General features: G+C 34.3%; 1 protein-coding gene across 7 annotated transcripts in view; it reads left to right on the top strand.

Moving 5' to 3' along the window:
- Window positions 1-26,365, top strand: part of LOC106877628 (uncharacterized) — a 116,191-nt gene that overhangs the window by 40,034 nt on the left and 49,792 nt on the right. For all 7 annotated transcript variants that reach the window (XM_089358277.1, XM_014926574.3, XM_089358288.1 and 4 more), the window contains 16 exons: window positions 420-478; window positions 1,645-1,785; window positions 3,512-3,580; window positions 5,946-6,051; window positions 7,336-7,503; window positions 8,584-8,751; window positions 13,719-13,856; window positions 14,713-14,799; window positions 16,239-16,321; window positions 16,826-16,919; window positions 18,154-18,207; window positions 18,539-18,769; window positions 20,841-20,975; window positions 21,742-21,870; window positions 23,010-23,132; window positions 25,487-25,585. In XM_089358277.1, the coding sequence (XP_089214403.1) occupies window positions 420-478; window positions 1,645-1,785; window positions 3,512-3,580; window positions 5,946-6,051; window positions 7,336-7,503; window positions 8,584-8,751; window positions 13,719-13,856; window positions 14,713-14,799; window positions 16,239-16,321; window positions 16,826-16,919; window positions 18,154-18,207; window positions 18,539-18,769; window positions 20,841-20,975; window positions 21,742-21,870; window positions 23,010-23,132; window positions 25,487-25,585 (1,884 nt within the window). The remainder of the gene's footprint in view (window positions 1-419; window positions 479-1,644; window positions 1,786-3,511; window positions 3,581-5,945; window positions 6,052-7,335; window positions 7,504-8,583; window positions 8,752-13,718; window positions 13,857-14,712; window positions 14,800-16,238; window positions 16,322-16,825; window positions 16,920-18,153; window positions 18,208-18,538; window positions 18,770-20,840; window positions 20,976-21,741; window positions 21,871-23,009; window positions 23,133-25,486; window positions 25,586-26,365) is intronic.

Raw genomic sequence — 26,365 nt, 5'->3', positions numbered from 1 at the left:
ATTGTTGGGTCAAATGGTGTTACATTTGAAATGTTACCAGCAATGTAAGAGTGGACTCTGTTCTCAGTTAGGTAGACTAAAGGAAGCAGAATATGCTAACTATAAAGATTGTGGTAAGATTTCAACTCATAAATATGCCAGAAATTGAAAACTTTAACTCCAGGTAACATGTTGGAAACATATTTAAGATAGAATGTGAAGTAATAAAGAATTTAATAAAATGTGCTGTTTCAACAAACATTTGCTTCATCTTCCTTTTAAGTCTATTATAGCATTGATGATATCCCATGCAACAATCTGTATGCAAATGTCCAAATTTTCAAATCCACCCCAATTTATAATTAAAAAAATAATTAGTGAAAATCAATTTTTTAAAAATTATTATTGAAGTTTAAATATTTTTAATTTAATTTCTTCAGCAACAACTTGAAGATAAAACTCAACAAGTTGAGAAATTAGAGAATCAACTCTCTCTAAGGTAAAAAAAAAATTATTTATGCCTCCAACAAAGTCACTTTACTATTTAAATTCACCCATTTTGTTTTCCAGTAGATTCCCTGGTGAGTTGTAACTCACTTCTGTAAGTCATGCAAACATGATAGCTGTCATGTTTTTTATATTAGTTTGCATTGCTGGATTTAAATCTTTCCATGGGTTACCTGATAAGAGATAGACCAGCATTGTTGCTGTTAACCCTTTTGATACCAACCTGCCTGAAACTGCTTTTGGTTCTCATCATTATCATTTAACATCTGTTTCCCATGATGGCATGGGTTGGCTGGTTTGACAAGAGTCTGGCCAGCCAGAGAGTTGTCCAGACTCCAAATGTCTGTTGTAGCATGGTTTCTATGGCTGGATTCCCTTCCTAATGCCAACCATTTTACAGAGTGTGCTGGGTGCTTTTTATGTGCCACTGGCACAGGTACATTTATGCAGTACTGGCACAAGGGCATTTTATGTGGCACCAGCACCTGTAGAGGACAAGCCTGTTTGTATGGATGTAAAGGACAAGCCTGTTTGTATGGATGTAAAAGACAAGCCTGTATGTATGTTCTATGATATAGATTGCCTATTTTAAAGTAATCTAAATTAAAACCTTCCATCAAAGTTTCACACAAATTTATGTTTGAAATACCAACTTAATACAGACTAAGTTAGTTTACCAAGTTCTTATTTCAACAGAAATATAGTAACAGAAGGGTTAGGGGAGATTGGTTGAATCATTTAATGCTGCTTTAAGGTGTCTTGTTCAATCCATGCCATCATATAAAAAAATATGTAAAAGTAATGATGATATATGTGTATATGCATTCAGAAACACACACACTTCTGATTTTATCAGATATGCTTATGAGTCATTCATAAATATTAGACCCTCTTTTCAGATTATGTACTTTACTTTGAACTAACATTTCATAACTTTGAAATAGTAGTCTTTTTTACCATTTACACTATTCTTTTTTATTTCTTAGGCTGGTCACATTCAGTGGCTAGCAGCAAGTAGAAAATATATTTTATTCAGTATTTTTCTACAGAAAAAAACGTGTTCATGTTAAGATGCATTCTGTATTTCTGCATTACCATATATCTTTTCTACACATGAAGTGGAAACAAAAAAAAATTGTTGTTTTATTATGTATTTAGACCCGAAGAAGATGATGCAACTGTCCTAAAACAAGAACTAATTTCCGTTCAGACTTTGATGAACAAAGTAAATTTAGAACGAGAAAAAGAGAAAGAAGATCTTGAAAAACTTTACAATGATCTTCGTATAAAGCATGAAGAGTAAGTAGATTTTTGTTTCATTTCACCTAATTTGTTTGTCTGTGTACCTAACATACAAAGTAAACTCCACTGGTATTCTATGAATGATATCCAATTGTAAAACAATACTAACATCAAACAGATTTCCCTTCACAACAATCATGACTTGAAAATGTATTTTGTTAATTATATATTATTTTGTATATTTTTACCCTCCTAGTATGTGGTTGCTGAATGAGCAAAGGAAACATTGGGGTGACAGGACCTTTTAGTCTTATCAAGGACATGATAACCTTTCTGGTTGCCTCAATAAAATGCATCCAATACATTCCATAAAGTAGTTAGTATCAGGAAGGAATATTAAATTATATAAACAATACCAAAATAAGAAGTATGAGTGGCAGTAACTTGAAATAAGATCTGACTTAACCCTTTTGATACTAACCTAGCTGAAACCACCTCTGGCTCTGTGGTACAAATGTCTTGTTTTCAAAAGTTCTGAATTAAAATCTTCCACCAAACCTTAGTCACAATTTATGTTCCTAACACTAGCTTGATTTAAAATTAATTGAAAGTAACACCGAGCATCTCTGCAGAAATATGGTAACTAAAGGGTTAAAGCCAGGATGACCCATCTAACCTATGTCAGTATGGAAAGCAAATGTAAAAATGAAGAGGAAGAGGATAAGGATGAACTATTAATGGTTTCTTTTATCTTTTTTTAATTTGACAGTATCTGTAATTTACGTGTAGTTGGTCAAATATGAAATATAGTAGCTGACTTCTAAAACCAAAGGCATTACATTCATAATTACATAACATCAGCATTGGCTGGCTGTTGTCACTGAAGAGATATGTTGATGATGAAGCTGAGTTGATATGGATGCATTAATAAAGAGGACTATATTAATAATGAGCTAATTAATGTTGTTACTGTTGGACAACTCTGGTCAACTCTGAGCAAACCTATGGTTAAGTAGCTGGTTAAATCTCTGGATATGGCTAAGTAGTAGCTAGTTAAATCTCTGGATATGCCATACCTCTGTTAAGCATCACATTGCATTCTGGAAAATGTAGGATGAGGTGGTGAAATATGATCTTAGAATGTTGAGTCTTATGGAGGCGATGATAAGTGACCAAGACCTTTGGTGATTTGCTATGCTTGAGAAGACACATCAAACTAAGTGAAATCATAGTTGTGGCCAGTACTGATGACATGTAAGAGGCACCCATACCAGTGACACATAAAAGACATCCACTATTCTCTGTGGGGTGGTTGGCATTAGGAAGAGCATCCAACCATAGAAACCAAGACAAAACAGACTGGATCCTGGTGCAGCTCTCCGGTTTGCCAGTTCCAGTCAAACTGTCTAACCCATGCCAGCATGGGAAACAGATGCTAATTGATGATGGTGTGTAGTCTGACAGTTTATGCATGTGTTTTCTTATTGTTTAGTCTGTTCTTGTTTAACTGTAGGCTCTGGTGTTAGTCACAGTAAGGCATTCACTGATTGTGAGGACTAGTATTGTCACGACTTTAAGGAGTTTAATTAATGTGTATAAAATTGTTTCTTAATATAGTCAGTGATCATTTCCTTATGTTGTTAATTAAAACAAAATTGTTATATCCCCATTAGAATATGCTTTTGAGATCTTTGTTTTTGAACTTGGAGCAGACTTAAGCATGAGTTGTTGTTTGTCTTCATATGTGAATGAATTCTAGGACTACAACATTTTACCATTTTAGGACTCTCAAACAAGTAGGACATCTTGAAGCTCAATTAAACTCTTTACCAAAATCAGCAGATCTTTCTGAGTAAGTCATAAAGTTGTTTTTTTTTTCTCTTTATTTTGTTATTTTCCTCCTAATTTTGTCACTTTTCAACTACACCAAAAACTTTAAAAAATAGAAATGGTTCAGATAATTTCTTGAAATTTATGATTGAAAATGAGCTTATAAATCTAGGGTTGCTCAAAGTTGCTTAATCAGGTAATATAATAAAGGAGAGTCCTAGCAATCACAAAATGACTTATTAGATTTAATTGGAATTGAGAGAATGACGTTATTTTTCCATTTGACAAAATATAGTTTCATTTACATTGCACTGTGCAACAATTTTTTCTTCTTGTCTTCGGTCAGTATGTATAATTTCCTATTTGTCTATCTAGAAATTAAAGGAAATGACTACTATTCCTTTCAAACTTTGCTTTAGTGACCTGGACATCAATGTTTTGAAACTGACCTGTTTTCCATTTTGTTTGAGACAGATTCACTGTTGAGTTACTGAAGCAGAAATATCATTATAGCAAATATTCTGCTCAATACCATGAATTTTCTTATCAGTTGCTTGTCCTTAACCACTGGAGCATGTCCCTTAGCAGCTGATAATATGTGCATCATTGATCATGAGCAGGAGTAGTGGGGGAACATTACAGCTATGTGTTGAGAGAGATTCTCTGGATTTGAATAAATATCATTACAAAAGCAAAGTTTGAAGGAAATATTAGCCATTTTTCATACTTTGTAGGGCTAAGCAAATAGGAAATAACAGTTACTACCAAAGAACAAAAATCGTGTTACACAATGTTATTCTTCATTTTTATTTTAAGAGATAACTTATAATAATAATAATAATAATAATATAATAATCCTTTCTACTATAGGCACAAGGCCTGAAATTTGGTGGGAGGGGACTAGCCGATTACATCGACCCCAGTGTCTCACTGGTACTTAATTTATTGACTGCAAAAGGATGAAAGGCAAAGTCGACTAATAATGATAATGGTTTCAAATTTTGGCACAAGGCCAGTAAGTTCAGGGGAGGAGACTAGTTGATTACATTGACTCCAGTGTTTCACAGGTACTTAATTTATCGACCCTGAAAGGATGCAAGGCAAAGTCAACCTTGGCAGAATTTGAACTCAGAACAAAGTGACAGGTCAAATACCACTAAGCATTTCATCTAGCATGCTAACGATTCTGCCAGCTCACTGCAATAATAATAATAATAATAATAATCATCATCATCATCATCTTAAAAGGGAAAATATAGTTTGTTGATTTTACCTCAGAATAATATAAGTACTTATTTCAACAATTTAAATAGAATAGAATGTTGGAATTTGTAGAAATTTGTGATTATAAAATACCTGATCCATTTGTGTATTCTTTCCATTCACATTTTAATGTAATAATTGATTTTTTTTGATGAGGCTCAGAGCAGCCAATTTTTTAGACACAGGTGTATGTAGTCAACTGAATTAATCTCATTATGTTGTCTTTTTTTATTATTATTATTATTATTTTCATTCTTAAAGGAGAAATGACAACCAATTCTAGAAAAATTAGGATTTGGAATCAAGACAGAATTGCTATGTGTTTTGTCTTGAAATATTATATATACATTATTATTATGAGAGCATAATCTGTAGCCTCTGCCAGAAGTGTAGCCAGCTCACTCATTCGTATCTTTACTTCATTGGACACTAAACTCTGCTTGCGAAGACCTGTTGAGGCAAGTGAATTTGAAATCGAAATTGAACCAACTTCGACAACTGGCACTCATGCCAACCTCTCCTTCATTGGACACTGAAGGGGCAAGACCTGTTGGGGCAAGTGAAATCGAAATCGTAATTGAACCATATTTGATGACTGGCACCTGTGCCAGTGGAGCACTAACAGCACTGTCTGAGTGTGATCATTGCCAGAGCAGCTGTCTGGCTTCCATGCTAGTGGCCTGTATATAGCACCATTTGAGTGTGATCGTTACCAGCGTCGCCATACTGGCATGTTAGAAAATCATTTGAGCAAGGTCGAGTGAGGTTGTTGCTAGTGCCACTGGACTGGCTCCTGTGCAGGTGGCACATAAAAAACATTTTGAGTGTGGTCGTTGCCAGTACCGCCTGACTGGCTCTCATGCCAGTTGCACGTAAAAGCACCCACTACACTCTCGGAGTGGTTAGCGTTAAGAAGGGCATCCAGCTGTAGAAATTCTGCCAGATCAGATTGGAGCCTGGTGCAGCCATCCGGTTCACCAGTCCTCAGTCAAATCGTCCAACCCATGCTAGCATGGAAAGCGGATGTTAAACGACAATGATGATGATGATGATGTTATATATTACAATTATGTTACAGTTTGTAATAAATTGTAACATAATTGTAAACTTCTTTATATTTCCAGTCTTCATTCGGAATTGAATTCAAAACAGAGTGCAATTCATCAACTAGAACTACAAGTAGAGAAGAAAAATAATTCGATTTTAGAAATCAAGAATGAGAAAACAAAAGTAAGTTAAGCTTGACATGAGTGTGCTCACATGTGTGCATGTGTTTTCCTACGCAGCTTCAATAGAAGTAATGATTTGTTCCCTATAATACATGAAATAGTATATGTGTGTGTGCGTTCCCGCGCACGCACGTGCATGTGTAAAATTATGTGTATGAGAGTATGTGCAAATTAATGTATTGAAAAAGATAATAAAAGCATTGGAAACCAGTTGAGAGATAACAGTGTAGAAAAATTATACCAGTCATTGACTAATATATTTCCTTCATCAGCCAATGTACAATTTTTATTAGTGATTCTTCTATTACTAGTTCAATAAATATGGTGAAACTTATGCCTGAAATTGTCTCCCATATTTATAGGCCTAATTAAATTAACATTGATAATTGACTGTTTTGACAATACATAATTGGTTTTAGTTAACTTTTTCATGCTTCCATCATTAAATGTGTTAACATTAACTTAACTATTATTTTTCATGCAAATGATATTTATGAGTTATTTATTCCCTAAAGAGATAAGTCATAAATTTTGGAAAGTTTTATACTGTATTACAGTATCACACAACACTTCTGACTTGTTCTTTTGAGCAGGCATAAAAGCTTGTTTTGTCTGTTTGTCTTAGATATCTATCTGTGAGAAAAGGGCATATATGTAAGTAAATATCGATTCAGCTTAAAAAAGAGACTGTTCTTTTGAAGCTTACATCTACCTCAGGAATGTTTGCTCACTTTACATTTCAGGCTGATATGATTATAAAATTTTTCAGTTCAATTCAAGAACGGTAGGGGAGATGTGTGTATTTAAATTATTTGAAATTAACCTCTTAACAAGAATATTTTTTTTCAATTTCCATGCCAAAAATATCATCTTTTTTTATTATTTATTTGGAATCTGTATTTAAGGAAGAATAAGTACACAAATTATTTTGGATCAGTTATGATTTATTATGACGTTACTGATAGAAATGATAGTTACTGATAGTTAGTGATTGAAAATGGGAATAACATCATGAACGAAGTATTTTGGGTTAGAAATAAGTGACAAATACCTCAGAGTACTGTGAACATATATTTTTGTTCAAATATATATTTACTAGACATCTCTGAACAAAAATATATGGGATAATATGTTAAGAGGTTAATCAAAAATAGAATGTAGTGGGAGTGAATCTGATCTTTGGTAGTATGGTGACAACTCTGGACATGTTACAGTCTTAATTGTTTAGTTAAACACACACATAATACAAACATTAATACATATATGTATACTTCTTTTTTTTAAGTTTGAAGAAGAATTAAAATACTACCAGCAGAAACATGATGAACACAGTAAAAGTCTGTCTCAGCTAGAGTCAGAATTAGTATCTCACAAAAATCAATTGGGAGAACTTCAACAAAAACTTGAAGAGAAAGAGGATGATTGTACAAAATTAAATCTAGATAATCAACAAGTAAGTTAATTTTTCTTTCTTTTATTATAATTACTTTCTTCATATAATGATTTATTAATGTTAACTGTTAATAATAAGGAAGAAAAAATTTAGTTTCTGTTATTAGTTCTTTGTTGTAACAGTACTTCACAACCCTTTCTGACTCTATTTGGTTCCTCTTAGTGGGTTTTTGTAAAATATTAAAATTATTTTGCTAACTACACTTTCAGAGCTTCATTCCCCACTGCTAACTTGGCTGCCTAAGTAATAGAAACTATCTATTACTTCTAAAGATCCTCCCTCTCCAATCTAGACATTGAAGGTGTCTGTTTTCTGTACATTCCTATGTTTATTGTACTTGCACATCTGCGACATACAGATGTGCAAGTACACATCTGTTAACCTTCCTCTGATATTGCTGCACCTCTTATGTATCCATAGCTTGCACTGGGTACACCATATGGAGCTTCTACTGACACATATTGAGCAGGGCTATCTCCTTGAAGGGATTTCTGATTTGTCTGCTTTCTTACCAGGACTTTGGTCTTTGCTAAGTTAATTCTAAGGCTCTTTAAGTCTATACTTTGCTTCCACACCTGAAATTTCTTCTCTAGTTCTGGTAGTGATTCAGCAATACAACAAGGTCATCAGCATAGAGGAGCTTCCAAGGGCAGCCAGTCTTAAATTCCTCTGTTATGGCCTGGAGGACTATGATAAACAAGATGGGATTAAAGTGTTAAACTAATTTGGGTCCAACCACTCTATAGTCATTCTTTTGTACATATAAGCAAGGTTTGTAAGTTGTCTTCCCTCAATTTGCACATTTGCTAAAATTAAATTTATATTTATATTTGAGAGGTTATTGTATTCCTTGCATTTATATTCAAAGACCATTAATTGAATAAAATTTTGATGTAGATAAGGTATACAGGCATTGAAACATTCTTACAATTCATATTCATATATCAAAATTTTCAAAAGCAACCCAGTCACAGATATAAAAAAAAAATACAAAGATAGAAACCACTACAAAGATGGTTATTTCTTCAATTAGTATTTCACCAAAATAACAATGTCATTTGTGTCTCTTCATCGTTCCAGTTAAAAGAAGATTGTAAAAAATATCAAGATATGTCTCTGGAGCATTCCAATAAAATCAATGAGCTACATTGCCACCTTGATGGTAAAGCAGGAAAAACATCATCTTTAGAACAATTATTAGAGGAGAAGGAAACCAAATTAGTAGAAACTAATGAACGGATTGTAAAGGTAAATCATTTGTACTTGTCATAAAGCATAAAATGTTTGTCTTTATACTTTATTTTTCGTAGGGACTTGTCTTGAGAAAATGTAATAACTTTTTTTTTTCTTGCTGTAAATAAATTTTTATAAGTCATGTGAGAAGCAACAATATCCATGATATTTGCAGACTCTCACAGACTTATCTAGCTGATCTTTGACAATGTTTGCAGGCCAGTGTCTTTACAAAAAATGCGTGGTCTGGATACTTAAAATAGAGTGAACCCTACTTAAGGCACACAAGGAACAGGTTTAGATGGGGATGTTAAATTGGACAACATGTTATACAATATGTTTAAGATAGTTACAGACAATTGGTCAGAAGTTCGAGTTAAGTGCAGATGTGTTGTTTTTTTGTTTTGTTTGTTTTTTTCACCTTACAACAAAACTTCCCAAATCTTGTACAAGTTAACCTTAAATCGCACCATAATGTGTTCAAAAAGGAAGGAAACATTGGAAAATGTAATTCTAGATCTACTTTGTCTGGAAGAAAAATCCAGGTTGGTCATGGCTAAAATGCCTTTGCTTTGATCAAAGGTCTGCTCAGTTGGGGTCGGTCTGGGGCTAAACAACAACAACTCACTAAATTTTCCTCTGTTGATTTAATAAAAGTAGAACACATTAGATAACATTGTTGTTGTTGTTGTTGTTGTTGTTGTTGGCACTCCATCGCTTACGACGTCGAGGGTTCCACTTGATCCGATCAACGGAACAGCCTGCTCGTGAAATTAACGTGTAAGTGGCTGAGCACTCCTCAGACACGTGTACCCTTAACATAGTTCTCAGGCGGGGGAGATTCAGCGTGACACAGAGTGTGACAAGGCTGACCCTTTGAATTACAGGCACAACAGAAACAGGAAGTAAGAGTGAGAGAAAGTTGTGGTGAAAGAGTACAGCTGGGTTTGCCACCATCCCCTGCCGGAGCCTCGTGGAGCTTTTAGGTGTTTTCGGTCAATAAACACTCACAACGCTCGATCTGGGAATCGAAACTGCGAGTCCGCTGCCCTAACCACTGGGCCATTGCACCTCTACTTGATAAGATATACTGTGTCTGAAAAACACAGATGAGATTCTTGAGGCTGGAATACCTTTGGTTATAGGTCTTTGGGATCTAGTCTGTTTGGTTGCCAGCATTAGTTGTGTTCAAATTGATTTCATATTCAGTGTAATGATACACCCTTATAGGCTAATGAATTACATGAAAATCATTTTCCCTATAAATCAATAAATAAAGAGTTATTAGCAATTAAAGTTTGAAAATTTTGGTAATTTTAGCTAATCGTAAACCACAGACACATTCATGCCTGTTTCCATAGTAACAAGCGGAACATGAGAATTCTTTTGTCTGCGAGAAAGACACATGTTTTGAAGGTGGTACCCTTCCTCTTAGGTCTGTGGTACTCTTCCTTTACTCATGGGTTAAGGAATTGACTTCAGTCTAGTTTTGTATTGAGGAACTGGGGATGAGCTGTAGCACAGCCATTGATTATAACAACTATATCAGAGAAATATGTGTGGAGGACTTGCTCAGTCATCCAATTCAAGTTGGTGGACCTGGGAAGATTGTTAAGATCAACAAAACAGTTTTCTCAAGATGTAAGTACAACCAAGAAAGGGTCCTATTTGAGCATTAGGTTTACAGAAGTGTGTCGCAAGACCAGACAGATTTTTCTGTATGCAGTGCCATGTTGGAATCGTGACATACTGGAAGAATGCATACATCACTCGATTCTTCCAGCAACCACAATTTTCAGCAATTTGTGGTGGGTGTACTCTCACATTCCTGAAATTGATGGTTACAATTTTGAGCATAGAACTGTGAACCACAGTATTAACCTGAAAGATGGTACCTACACCCAACAAGTGGAGAGTGCATGGGGCTCTGTGAAGTGAGGTAATAAACGACACTGTGGCAGTCACCATTCTATGGTGAATTTATGTGGAGCAGAAGATTCAAAAATTGTGGTTTGTTTGAGAAATTGATTGAGTGTATTGCTAACTTTCATTTTTAATTTTAAAAATATTTTGTAAATGTGTTGCTTAAATGTTTGTTTTTTAAGCATATTTTGTTCACTCTTTTATTTTCATATATAACATATAAACATATACATCTTTTTAGAACATTGTCATTTTATAAGATTTCACTGGCAAATTTTAAAATTAACTTAAACATTTATTTACATGAAAGAAAATTACTGGAGAACTTTCATCTAATTCTTCCAAATCTTTTCTGTTAAAGATTGAAACCATGGGAAAAATTGTAAATGTGTTTATGGCATGTAACGTGTTATCAGATTTTCATTAAATGCATGTTGAATGCTTAAAACTGTTTACTCATTTCTTTTTGTCATTGAGGTGGTTAAAAATAACAGTTAAATTACGTTTTTGGATAAATCTTTTAAGTTCGTGCTATCGCAATGCTTAAAACTACAAAAGATGTGTTGTTTACTCTTTCTTGACAACACGTGCTATTTTCCAGATGTTTATGACAAAATGTACAGTCAAGCACAAAATGACAGCTTCCAAATACTGTTTCCTGACTGGGTGAAAATGATCAAACTTTAAACCGCTATAACTTTTTAAAAACATATTTCTGGCAAATGTGAAATAACTCTAACAATTCAGCTTGGAAAAGTATATTACTGTGCCCAATTAAAAAATTTTTGATAAACTTTAATTTTTGAAATGCTGGCAACCAAACAAACTAGATCCAGTCTTTGAGATCAGAAAGATCACTTAAAGGTTAAACAACATCAACTTCTAATTTTGTGTGTTTATGGAGACCTAAATGACCTTGATAACTGAAAAGTCTGCCTGATCCTCTCATATTAGATGCTGTAAAGTTCATTCTTTCAGCTAAATCCACATAGTTCTGTTGTGTGACAACATTTCCAGGGACTCCATTGCAAAAGACTTTCACTTCATTATTACCAAGTATTTTCTCCTATTGTGATTCTAGAAAAAATTTTATTTGCAGCATGGATTCTCTTTCTCTAACTGGTTTCAATCATTGGACTACTGTCATACTGGGGCATTACTTTAAAGAGTTTCTTAGTTGATTATCCCTACCTCAATATTTTCATTTTTCTCATGATCATAAGGTGCAAAATGGACATTGGCCTTAGAAAAAATAATTGAGTCAGATGTCCCACTCAAATATATCAGTTCTCATTCTGTGCTGATGTAATCATGTGTGTGTGTACAACATCTCTAGTGATGGTGCCATAATAGAATACACCCAGTACACTGTAAAATGGTTGGTGTTAGGATAGGCATTCAACCACATAAATCGTACCAAAATTGAAATGAACACACAAAATGTGAACCTCCAACCCAGTTAGGAGGGCAATAACTCCAAATAATAAATTACTCAAATTGTGTTGACCTATCCAGCCCATGTAAGTTTGGAAAGTGGATGTAGTTTGGAAGTGGAAAGTGGATGTCTAGCAGATTTTGCTTACAAACTGTAAGGGACGACCGTGCGAACTCGAAAAAAGGAGAAATGGTGACGAATGGAAAAACAGAGGACTCCTTTTATTTAAACGCGTCACACGGTCGAACACACAATATATATATCAATGGATGATATACTTGATATGTTATACGACGATAACATATGTGACCAGTAATGAAAGACCACAACCGTATAAGATGAATAACAGAGATATTTATTGTAGCGTTAAAGATGTATGTCTATGTGTGAGTGTGAATGCGACATATAATAACATAATCAAAGACAGGCCGTCGTACAAAGAAAAGTATGTATGTGAGTGATACATGTATGTGTATGTGAAATATTACAGCAAATAGAGAGTCAGTAAATGACACGTGAGCAATTATACCAGTTCTTGGGTACACAATAATATGAATCTGTATGTGAAGTGAGTTGGCTGAGTGTGGCAGAGCTGATCACTAGTTGTGATGTCGTGGCATCGATGCCGGGCCGTGATTCTTGTTATACAGATGTTCGTCGCTGGCTGAGAATCTTGTCTGTTTATTATCGTGGTGAAGTTAAGTCACCTAACAGAATCGAAGAGAGAGATGTGCCGCGGTAGTTTGGTGTACATAGAAAGTCGTGTTGACGCTGGTGGAGATTGAGGCTGCTTGGTAGTAATCGTATTGGTCATGACGATGATGCTGGATAGTAGTCATAGAAACGTGTTGCTGATATGGCGACGGCGGTGGTCATCGTTGGCTGGACGAAGCTGTTGAAGTGGTCGCTGGCTGATTGTTGCTGCTGCTGTCGTGTGGTACACGGAACAGTCTCAAAGAGAAACTGGACCGAGACAAATTTGGCCGCCAAGTTAAAGCTATTTATAACAAAACTATTGGCTCCCGATGGCTTCAGTTTAATACTCTATCACGTGACCTTATTAGGGACCGTGATTGGTCAGTTTGCGTTCTGGCAGGAAAGGTTCGAAGAATTTGCCGCTTCAAATAATAATCAGTCACGTGATGACAAGGCTGGTGTTTTCCCCTACGTTCGCGTTTGTTTATATTTAAATGAGAAGAATGGCGATAGCAGTTTTGTATCTAATGGCGGGAGGTAGTTTCACTACAAAACTATTAGTGAAGCCAAAACAGTTAAGATGTCTGCCTAAAGTGCCATGTGATCAAACCTGTCACCAGACTTTGGTGTCTGGGGGTGGTTCAGAATATTATAGGTGATCACTAATTTGTATTGCAGGAAGATTTTTGTAAACTGTATTTTCTAAATCTGAGGGGGCAGTCACACCCAATACATCCCCTTAGCAACAGGCATGCATTCAATGAAATCGAACCCAGGCACATGTGGTTGTAAAGCAAACTTCTTAACCACGCAGCTATGCCTGCACCCTAGATTCAATTTTACCTTATATTAATTAATAACTGCATGGTCTTTTACTACCTAGATTAACTTAAAATCATTATTATTATCTTATTTACTTGTCTTTCAGTTAGAGAAAACTGTTGAAGAACGGAATTCAGAAATTTCTTCACTTCAAACCCAACTGGCAGAAATGCGTACCGATATGCAGGGTCAGTTGCATAAGAAAGAACAATCCTTGAATGAGGTGAAACAACAAACTGACAAGGTTTGAGACTTATTGTAAAGTTATTTAATTAATAATGTTTACCATTACTGTTATATGTTCTGTGAGATGCAAATGCATTTTCCAGTTTTTGTACATTCTTGGCTATATTTTATTTATTTTTACAATCCCACAGTTATATATTCTTAAAACAAAAGATCACTGTATTTTTCTAAAGCAGCCATCAATTTCTTGTGTTTGTGTAAGAGAAAGAGTGAATGTGTGTTTGTGAACTTCCATAATATAAAATCAATATGGAGAGTAAGTTGGTCTCCATTTTTTTATTATTATTTAACTTTGTGAATATAAACTATGAAATAAAGCAAAAATGTATTTTCCCCAATACTGTGTATATCAAGTTATATACACTACATGTATATGTGCTATTTAGGTTTTTTAAATTGTTAGTCAATCACACAACCAGTTTGGTCTTTTATTTCATACATGCATGAGTGTATGTACACATCCATCATTCTCTTCAATATAATTCCTTCCATAACTACTGTCATTTACTCCTCTCCTCTTCTTCTATCTTGGTTATTTTCATTCATTGCGTAGTGGGGAGCATTCCTTTATTCATTGCCTGCCACCAAACCTAATATGTGCACTCATTCTGCATTTCTTATGTTAACTCTCTCTCTATCACTCTTTCATACTCTTTCCCCCCTCTCTCTATATGATGTAAAGTGTGGCTGGAGAAATCAACAAACCAACATATTGGTTATTATTAAATAGAAATGTTAGAAGACTGCATCATGGAAATATTGCTTATAAACAGCTAAAAAGAAAAAGAATAACAGTTTGCTCCTTCATTTTTTGAAGTTGAAAATATCAAAATTGTTCTTGCTTGTTTATTCAGCTTCAAAATACCTTAGAAACCAGCCAAGTCCAAGTAAAAGATTTAGAACGAGAACTGGAAATGATGAATCAGCAGTTTGAAGCAAAAGTAAGTAAAATTAACAGACACTTAGCCATCATAAATGGATTGAATTCTTCTCTGTTATGGCCAGATTCTTGACCTTTAGCTTTGACAAAAAGGGTGGGGACTGCCATGGGTTACTTTGGGCTGTACCCCACCTGTATGTTATACTCCTTATAGGATCCTTTTTGAGGCAGTGTTTCATGACCAGATGCCCTTTCTGATGCCAACCTTTTGTCTCTTACAACACAGGGATATGACAATGTACTTTTTCTAAGATGGGAAACACACAGGAAATTTTTTTTTTTTTAATATTCAGCATAATTAACTACAGTATTTTACAAATGTTTATTTAATCATAATATAGGAGGTTTCCTTGAAAGAAAATGAACTCAGAAACATGTGGCATCATTCTAAATACCATCTACCATTGTGAAACAATGTTTACATGTAAACAATGAATGTTTATTTGAGCCAACAAAATTTCCCACAAATTACACCCTACTGACTTTAAAAACGGACATTGGATATTCTAGTCTTATATACAGTGTCTAAGAAAAATACTGATGTTCATAGCTGGAATTTCTGTGATCATAAGTTTTTTTGATTCTGTTTGACTGGGGATAACCAACAAGCATAAATACTTAAGATTTATGCTCCAGTATGGCCACAGCCTCTGGCTAAGACAAGTAAAAGTATATCTTTCATATCTCCCCTGGTTGAAATCATGGATTTAACTGACATTCTACTGAGACTCTTTTACTTACTGTTGTTGCAAATGTTAAAATTTCAAATATAGAATCCTCATAATTTTTGTTAGGTCTTTATCGAATGATGTTTGGCCAATATATTCAGATCTTGTGACACACGAAATGTGTTTTTCTCCAGTTTAAGTTCTCTTCTTCCTTATCATTTACCCCCAGGTCATCTCTGATCCAGCAGACCTATGATTAGACATTCCACCTATGACTGTCCTGGTATTATTTTCAGGTGTAATGTATCTAGGACTACTTTATAAAATGTTTTTCTTTCTATTTTTAAGCTTTAATATTATTTGTGGAAGATTTGATAGCACTTTCTTAAAGGAAAAGACTGTATGGTGGTTCCTCATTGACACACCTCTTACAGATTAATGCCATAGATGCCTCAAACATCTTTGACCAGGTCAGCAATTACATTAACAAAAACAGCCACAACAATTATATGATTGAAATTAAGATTGATTTTATTGTTGTTTGGCCCTGTGCCTGATTGGATTGAGATAACCCATGATTAAAAGTATTCTGACTGTGGCCTTCCTATCATCCAATGTATTCTTTTTCAGACAGTAGGGTGTGATTTGAGAAGATTAGGTGTTACTTAAGCAGGTCAAGTGACCATGTTGAGGCTCTGCTATTGGCTTATTAAGATTGTTGTTTGTAAATGTTGAGGACATTTGTAAAAATCTAATAATTCTTACTCAATAGGAGAAATTCAGTGATGAGCTGAAGGCAGAGGTACGTGAAAAATCAACCCAACTTCAAGAAAGTTTACGCAAGTTTGCCCTGAAGTAAGTGGTTTTATATTTACTACATGTTCCCAGTAACACATTGAGATTTTTTGAATATGAAGTTTCATAGCATTTGCACACATAGAACTAGTAACATTTGAGTGTGAAGTTTAGTAACATTTGAATGTGGGGTTTAGTAACATTCAATTATTGAGATAGTAATATCCCAGTTTGGAGTTTAGTAACATTTGAGTGTGTGGTGGGGTAGTGACATTTGAGTGTGGAGTTTTAGTAATGTTTGGGTGTGGAGTTTGGTAATATTTGAGTGTGGAGTTTGGTGACATTTGGGTGTGGGGTTTGGTGACATTTGAATATGGAGTTTGGTGACATCCGAGTGTGGAGTTTAGTGATATCCGAGTGTGGAGTTTAATGAGGTTTACTTTTGGAGTTTCATAAAATTTCTGTATGATGTTAAGTAGTATGTAATTACAGAGATTATAACCAGTTCTGTTGACTGAAATCTTTAGAAACATGAATAAATAATTTGCTTTTGTTTTTATACAGTGAAGAAAAATTAAAAGAAATGGAAGAACAAACAGAAAATTTGCGTAAAGATATTCAACGGCTTGAAGTAGAACGAACTGATTTAATTAACAAGGTTTGATTTGATTCCTTTTGAAATATTATCATCATTACCATCATCGTCATTATCAACATTGATTTGCTATTGCAATCAGTAATTTTATCACTTCAGTATATCATCATCATCATCAACATTTAACATTCATTTTCTATGCTGGCATGGGTTGGATGGCTTGACAGGTTTCATAGCCTGTTTTGGCTTGGTTTCTACAGCTGAATGCCTTTCCTAATGCCAACCACTTTACAGAGTATACTACGGTGCTTTTTACATGGCATTAACACCCATGGTTTTCACATGGCATTAACACCCATGGTTTTCACATGCCACCATTACCAATGCTTTTTTACATGGCACTAGCACCAGTCGTTATGTGACACAAGCACCCACACCAATGCTTTTTATGTGGCACCTTGGTTTTAGGATCTCCATTCTGTTATGGTGAGCAGGTCTTCTCAAATACAGCAATGCATGACATATCTCAGTCCTCTATCATCTTCGTAAGGTTCAGCATTTTGAGATCGGCCTTCAATACTTCAACCCATGTCTTCAAGGCCACAAATTTGAAAGGATGAGAAAAGTAGTTGCTTAAACTGATTGTGTATAACTGATGATTATTTTATGAGTATAGAAGCATGAAAGGCAGAGTTGACTTCAAGAGATTTTGAACTCAGAATGTTGAGAGAGGAAACTATATATTATTGGGCAATTAGTTGATACTTTCCCTGAACAAAACAATAATCATCATCATCATCTTAATCTTTCATCACTTCTACAGCACTGGTTGTTGCTGCTGTTCATGGAGTCTTAACTGGCACCTCATACTTTCCTTCTATCTCTCACAATTGCCTCATGATATCAGATGGCTTTTGGTTGTAAGTGTATATAATATGTGTGTGTTTCCTTTGAGTGCTATACATATCATGTTTGCAACAGTGTATAATTGGCCCAGGGTTCAGCTCCATATTTCTTTGTTCTCAGCAGCAAGGCTCTCTTCCATTAATGATGCAATTTACACAGATCTGGAATCCTTCAGAAATACAAGACAGTTGTCATCATCTGCTACTAGAGTAATTTGACTGTGAACCTTTCACACTATCATCATCATCTTTTCTATTACCATCATTATCATCACTGTTATTGACTGATGCTATCTTCATTCATCTTAAATCAGCTTCAACTCACAGCTTCATCTAATAATAGAAATTTATTGTGGTATTTTTCCTATTTTGTATTTTTGTGATTTTTACAGATTGAAGCTGGAGAGGGCGCTGAAACTGCCATCAATCAACTAAAACAAGAAAATGTACGTACTTTTTCTGGAAATTTTCTTTTCTTTTCAAATTTCACATATAAATGCACACAAACACATAAAAATGGATGGAAAGTAAATATTTTTGCAAGAGATATGTGAAAAAGTGAGGGCAAAAAGAGAAATAAAGTGAGAAAATAAGAATAAAAAGGAGACTTTGAGAAACAGTTTAAGTAAAAAAACTGGAGAAAATTTTATATATATATATATATATATATATATATATATATATATACATAGAGAGAGAGAGAAATTGGATGAAAGAAAGTAAAAAATATAGAAGCAAATTTTAATATCATATATTGTGGGTTTCATGTATTTCTAGAATAATCTGACTGAAAAAGTAAACAATTTAGAACAAGAACTTGATAGAAAATGTACAGAATCTACACAAGAAAGTGAATCGTTGCATACACAATTACAAGAGGTAAAAAGTCAACTTGATGGGAAAAAAGACCATGTTCAAAAGCTGGAATCAAACCTTGAAGAGAAAAATGAAAAAGTAGCCAACCTCCAGCTTCAGCTGCAACAACTTCAAGGTGAACTACAAACTAAGGTTAGAAGTCTTTTTTTTTTAATATTTTATTTTCTGAAATTAGTCAAATTTTTGTTACTATTTAACTCCAGTTGTTGTTTTAACTAAGCAAAACTATGATTAAAGCTGTTCCAATAACATTTGAGTGTGGAGTTTAATAACATGACTACCCTGTCTCATTTGGGTCTGTAGGATTACATTATGGTTTGAGGGAGAGTTGGCTTAAACTAAATCTGGTACGAACAGGTCAAGTATCTATGTAGAGATTCCTTCATTGACTGTCATTTCTTGGGAATTGTCTTGATAATTAGACCATAGATTGTGTAGGAGCTGGTTTCAGGTTGAGATATTAATGAGATGCACTATTTGCTTCAATGTAATTTGAGCAGAGTATTTCACTATGCAGGTAATTTGAACATACCTCACAGAGTGACAACTGTACCCTGCATAGTTATGGGCTGCCATTTGGCAAAGTATAGCACTTGTTCAGTGTTACAGGATTGCAACATGGAAGATTGTGAAGAGCTAGCAGAAGAGCTCAACTGAGCCAACAGTGCTCCTTATATTGATGCTGAGTGGAAAAATCTTAGAAGATCAATAGTCAGGATTGCCAGGCTCTGTCAAGAGAGTAACTGCAGCACATTCATAGGGGTAGCGTCCATTGTTGTGTACTCAGCTAATGAAAGATTCACTATGACTCAAGCTTCCAATTCAAATTCATAATAATGGAATTGGATGGTGACAGAGAGTCACGGGAGTCCATGAAAGTAGTGAAAAAAACAAATTTCCTTGTATCGTCATCACCATCATTATGTTTGCTTTTTCCTTTCTATCATGAGTTGGCCAAGATTTATCATAGCAGTATTCTACAACTGGTTGCCTTCTGTCTCACCAGCACTCACCCATATTTTTTCAAGTAAGCTATTTTTACTCTACTGGTCTTCACATGTCAAAATTGATAAGCTACAAGACTTACTTTTTACAGAAGATGCAAACGTAACATCAAACTGCTGCATGCAACAACACATGGAAAGTAAATACACACACAGACACACACATGTAACAGGCTTTTGTTCAGTCTCCTTCTACTCATTTCACTCATAAGGCATTAGTCATCCCAAAGCTATAATAGAAGACTTTTGTCCAAAGTACCATGGGAAACCTCACATTTATTATACTGGCAATGCTGCACTAGGCTTCTTCTTCAGAATAAGAAATTAATTCATCTACAAACATGAAATGCACTGAATATTGGAGTACTGCTCAAGTATCTGAGACTGTACTGCAGCCACTCACACAGATATCTTAGCCCACATATTAAAAGAAAAAAAGAAAGTAAGAAAAAAGGCCAATTATCTCATTGACAAAGATTTGCTCAACAACACATTGCAATCACTGGCTTATAAAGATACTGTTTTACTCTGCTTTTTCTATAGATTCAATTACTTTTCTTCCTACTAGTTGCCACCTTCATCTTGACCAACTCAATACCTCCTCTCACAATTTCTGATATGTCTCCACTCCTCAATGTCATACCAGACACTTCATATTTTTTATTTATTTTATATGATATATATATTTTAAGAAGACATGATTTAATAAAATGACATGTATTTTTTCATAACTTCCAGAGTGTTAGTATGGCTAAAAAAGAAGTGAGTTGATCTTGGCAAATCTATAAAAGTTTCATATTTGTGCAGAACTGTCAATGAGAATTATATTGATTTCTGACATTGACACAAGATACAAATTTTAGAGGTGGATATAGTCAATTATACAAATTTTTATCAACTGCAGGAGGATGTAAGGCAAGATGACTTTGTTGTGACATGAAATCAGAAGTTAAGCCTGGTAGCTTCATTTATTTTTAGTTCAGCTATGAAGCCTATCTCTTCTTGTCTACCATTTTCCAATTAATGTTAATCTCAACTAATTAATAAATAAATAAAAATAACAAATTCTGTAGTTTTTGTTGATAAATTCACTCACATTTAATTGATCATAGTATAAATAGTTTTAGGGAATGCTGTTATAAAATCTAAAATATAGTGTAACTTACTTTAATGTTTCTTTTTCTCTTCCACTTATTTAGAGTGAACTTCTTCTAGCTAGTGAAACATCCAGGACCACAGAACGAGTTGATCTGGAAAATCATTTACAGACTAGTCACAATCTAGTGGAGGAGAAGGTCACTGAAATTAATCGACTTAAACAAGAAATAGAACAGGTTATCATTGTTTTGGTTATTTTTTTATCTTTATCTACATTAAATAATTTCAGTTTTCTAAATTTGAATAAAACAAATGAAATTTATCTGATATGAATTAAAAGTTAATGATGTATGTAAAATAACCATATGAACTCTGTGCCCTTGAACTAATATTTGGTTTTTAAATGTGGACAAAACCAGTTGTACTTCTAATAAATTGAAAGCTAGTGTAGTATATGTGAGAAAGAAATTGCAATTACTTGTGGGGGGGGGTAGTCTTTAGAATGAAACTCTGCATGTAATATTTAGATTAGGATTTAAGGAAATACACAAAGTAAAGGTGCTCAAAAGTAGAAAGATTTGTGCAGCATGTTGGCTTAAATATAAATGATGGTCTTCCAGACAGTTTCAACGGTTAAGACCAATTATAACTGCAGCTGATAAAATGTGTAGATGATACATGATGAAAGAGCAAGAATATCCATGAGTTTTCTTTTCAAAACAATCTTAAATATCAGTGTTTGAAGAGCTGTGATAGGAAGACATTACTCTATATAATTTAGCATATGAGGTTTATTCCAAAAGTTTTGAACCAGACTATGATCCCTTGGACGATGGTCTCAATTCTTTTCCAGCTGTCATTAAGTATGAGGGGCTCAAAACTGGTTCTACTCACTGAAAATGGAACAATGGAATATACAAGTAAATGAAAGTTTGTTATATTAGGAATTTTACTAAATGTTAATCACAAAATTAAATGTTTTTTTTTTTATCTGTATTACAGCAAAAAGAAGAACTCAAAGGTAAAACAAGCAAAAATGATCAATTAGATGATGCCTTGAAGAAACAGACGAACTTCAACAATCAGTTAATATTGAAGTGTTCAGGAATAGAACGAGAACTAGATGAAAATGTATGTTGTCAATAATATAATCTCACTGTGAAATATGCTGATTTCCTTGTGTCTGGTATTTTTGTAACAATCATAGCTTTCACCATAATCACAGCTGTAGCCATTTTTATTGAGTATTGCAGTTGTCTTTATTTGAACATTGCAGCTATCATTATTGAACAGTGCTCAAATGCTGCCAAGATCAACTTTTCCTTTCCTCCTTTCAGGGTTTATAAAATAAGTAGCAGTTGTGCACTGGGGCCAATGTAATTGATTTACCCATTTCCACTAAAATTGCTGGCCTTGTGCCAAAATTTGAAACTACTATTGGGCATTGCTGTTGTCATAATGGATTGTTAGAACTTTTTTTATTGAATATTGCAGCTATGTTTTGTGAACATTGAATTTATCTTCAGTGTATATCAAACCTATCTTCAGTTTCTGTCTTCCTCTGATATTTCTTTAAAGAAACAAAATGGTTTCTCCTGAGGAATTGACTGAAGATGAAAGTAGTCTCACATACAGTCTCTCTGACTCTCTCTTCTATTAAATTATTGTACACTATATAATCTCTGTCAATCTTCTAGACCAAGTTGGTAGGATACCAGATAAGTAATCAAGACGTCAGTTGTTCATACATATCTTGTCACTAATACTGTTTTGTATCTGTGGCCAAAACACTTAACTCTCAAATAACCAAGACTCCCTAGCTGTAAATGAATACAACAGTGTAAGTAGTGAGTATTATAAACTTCTAAGTGCATCATAAGCTTATATTGCTGAGTTTTACATTAAATTCTTCCTGTAGATTAGCTTAGAGAGGAATGGATTCTGCAAAGCTAGCTTGGTCTCTGTATACTACATAAAGATGAAATGTTTGATAGACGTCTATGTTTCAGAGTGTTATGGGACTTGCCAAATCATCGCATGTAACCATTAATATTTGTTACTATGAAACACATATTGGCTAATTGGATTGGCTGTCTCTTGTTTTTTTTAATAATTTGTCCAAGCAATTAACAGTTAATTTTAATTTTCTAATGCTATTTTTTTTTGTTCTGTATTTATTTTTATACAATTACAAATGACTAAATGATTATTGAATCTTTAAATATTTGGATGACTGCTTTGTTCATTTAGTATTTATCTGACTTCTCTAGAAAAAACTACTGGCTCAGAAAGAAGAAACAATAAGTCAGCTGGAACAGAACGTTGAAGAAATTACAAAACATTTTAAGAAAACTTCCTCGCAATTGAAGCAAACAACAAAAGAAATGAATAAAGTAAGGTTTTTTTTTTCTTTCATTTTTATTATTATAAAGAATTTTGTCATCATCTCCATTACTAACATCATCTTCATCATCATCAATGAAGGAGCCTCTACATGGTTGCTCAGCCTGTTACAAATTGGAACCTAAGCTCCTTCAAATCTCTTAACAACAGAAGGACACTTAGGATAGTATATTCTTCAGTATGTTGAAGACTGGAGTGATCATGGATGGAATGTCTTTGAACATATGTTTGCTTAATCTGGGCTGTCTTAGAGCTAAAAAGCAATAATCATTATCATCATCATCCACGTTTTTATATTCATCAGAGAATCTAGATCCTTTTTTCTTGTTTCATTTCATATTTCTACACTTTTTCTAGTATTTGCTTAACATCTTATTTATTTTCTCCTCCTTTCTTCATAATCTTCATTTTACTTGTATATATATATATATATATATATATATATATATATATAAATATTGAACAGTGAGAATGAGTGCTCAACACTGCATTGGTGGATGAAATTTCTTTATTTGTGTATTAAGGCTACCATTGGTTTCATGTTAGGAAAAAGTATCTTAATATCTTAACAATTTTTCTAGCCGATCACATGGAGAAATGATATTCATCTCCATTTTGGAAATATATATATATATATATATATATATATATATATATATACATAAAACACACACGCACACACATATAGTTCATGTAAGAATCTATTAGTCAGAAAAAACAGGCACTCATATATTTATCAATAGAGTGACTGGCACCCGTGCCAGTGGAGCGCTAACAGCACCATCCGAGCAGGATCACTGCCAGAGCAGCGGTCTCACTCCTGTGCCGTTGGCACATAAAAAGCACCATTTGAGCGCGATCATTTCCAGCTTCGCCTTCCTGGCACTTGTGCCGGTGGCATGTGAACAAAACATTGGACTGACTCCTGTGCATGTGGCACGTAAAAAACACCATTTGAGCATGGCCGTTGCCAGTACCACCGGACTGGCACTCGTGCCTGTGGCACGTAAAAAGCACCCACTACACTCTTGGAGTGGTTGGCATTAGGAAGGGCATCCAGCTGTAGAAACTCTGCCAGATCAGATTAGAATCTGGTGTAGCCATCTGGTTCGCCAGTCCCCAGTCAAATCGTCCAACCCATGCTAGCATGGAAAGCGGACGTTAAATGATGATGATGAGTGAGTATATCATTTATCTTATATAGTATTATAGATCCATTATAGCTGATTTTTGCCAATTGGTTTCACACACAAATTAAAGGAAAACTAAGGCAATGCTCATCAGAAGGGCTGGCATGCAAAGTATGGCCATATTCTTTACACCAACCTTTCTGATGAGTACCATCTTAAATTATCTCCTAACTTGTGTGTGAAACCAATTGGTAAAATTAACTGAAATAGATCAGTAATACTGTCTGGTATATATATTAACATATATTCAGTTTTAAGAGACATTTTGTTGATGCTCTTGGTAGATTGTTGTAGACAGCCTTGGTTAGAAATCTGAAAATCTTATATGCTGGATCTCAGTACGGTGTGTTACCCCTCTGGAAGTTTGCTGAATGGGAGTCATGAGATGTTGGTTGACTCATACAAAGCGATGCTGCTTAGGCTCCTTGCTAAGCCAAGCCACCTCCTTGAAAATCTGTTCATCTTCCTCTCCAGGATTTCCAGAGTTGACATGCTGACATATAATGGCAGAGGCTGCAAAATCTTGAGCAGAATGGCATGCTGTTGTACCCAAGCATTGAAGAGGCTGAGCAATGCATTTGTCATCTCTGATAAGCCAGTTCTCAAGACATTTTCCTAGTTCTACAAATGGAAACAGTGTTCTTCAGTCTGTTGTCAAAGACTTTCCCCAAGCTTTTGACTGGTTGTCCTGTCAATGTTGGGATGGTGAAGATGGACAAGGTGAACTGACACTACTGGATGCAGTTTGCTGACAACAACAAAGATTATTTATAACACTAAGCAGATTATTCCTTTGTTGTCCCTAGCCTGCGCAATCTCATTTCTGAGGCTTAAATTTCAAGTCTAATGTCTGAAAAGAAAACTATTTCATCTCAAGTTTTCCCTTAGCTTTAACTTATCTTTTATACGCCTTACAAGGGCCTTAATTTATAAAAGTTTATTTAACAACTACAACCCTGAAAATTAACTTGAGAATTCTTAAATGTTATCCTTGTTGATAATAATAATGTTCTATACTCATCGTGTTTCTCTTTAGTGTTAATAAATCAATCAAAATTGAAATAGATATTTTATTTGTATATAAGTTGAATACATCATTAAGAAATCTTTATTTAATTAATGATTTAGCAAACTGTTTCTTGAATTTATTGTAGACAAATGAAGCAAATATTAAAGAAAATAGTTCCTTGAGAGAAAAGCTTGAAAAATCTGAAGCCAGAATTGCTACCTTATCAGCAGAACTGAATTCCAGTGTAAGTGGTAACTTTGCATATGAGTGAAATATGTTATCTTTATATCCATTTATGTGCAAAAATTTCAAGGAAGCGAAACATATTTCTTGTATTTTTATTGAAATCTATAAACAGCTAAAATCCTAATTTATCCTTTCAATGTATGTTTAGCAAAGCAAAGCTTTTGTCACTTATTAAAATTACATGATTTACATGTTGGTCAATGTAATTATAAAAAATTTTTCAAGCTCTATTTATTTAACGGTCTAATCTGAACAGAAAATACATTTACATTAACAGTTAACTGTAGTTATTTTCTTAGATACTGCAGTCAAAGATGTACAAAGAATATTTCTGTTTTCTTGAAGCTCACACACATATCTGCTTCAATAACCAGTTTAGATAAGCCAATGACATGACGACCTGCTAGGAAAGTCAGCAAACTTAGTCTCTCTCAAAATGTACTCGTTTGTCTCAAAAGGACACATGAGATAATATATTTCTATACACACTGTGTCTGGGAAAATATGGCATAGCCATGGCTGGAACACATAAGGAAAGCATATTTATGACTTTCACTGATATTCTATCTACTTTTTTACTTGCTTCAGTCATCAGACTGACTGTGCCATGTTGGGGCACCATTTTGAAAGATTTGGTCAAATAAATCAACACCAGTACTTACAGTTTTGTAAGCCTGGTATTTATTCTATCAGGCTCTTTTGCTAAACTGCTAAGTTACAGGGATGTAAATAAACCAACACTGCTTGTCAAGCACTGGTGGGGGATAAACACAAGCAC

Source organism: Octopus bimaculoides, chromosome 1 (assembly GCF_046866305.1).
Source record: "Octopus bimaculoides isolate indiv1 chromosome 1, ASM4686630v1, whole genome shotgun sequence".
NCBI lineage: Eukaryota > Metazoa > Mollusca > Cephalopoda > Octopoda > Octopodidae > Octopus > Octopus bimaculoides.
The sequence above is the reverse complement of the archived record's forward strand: the minus strand, read 5'-3'. Positions and strand labels throughout refer to the sequence as shown.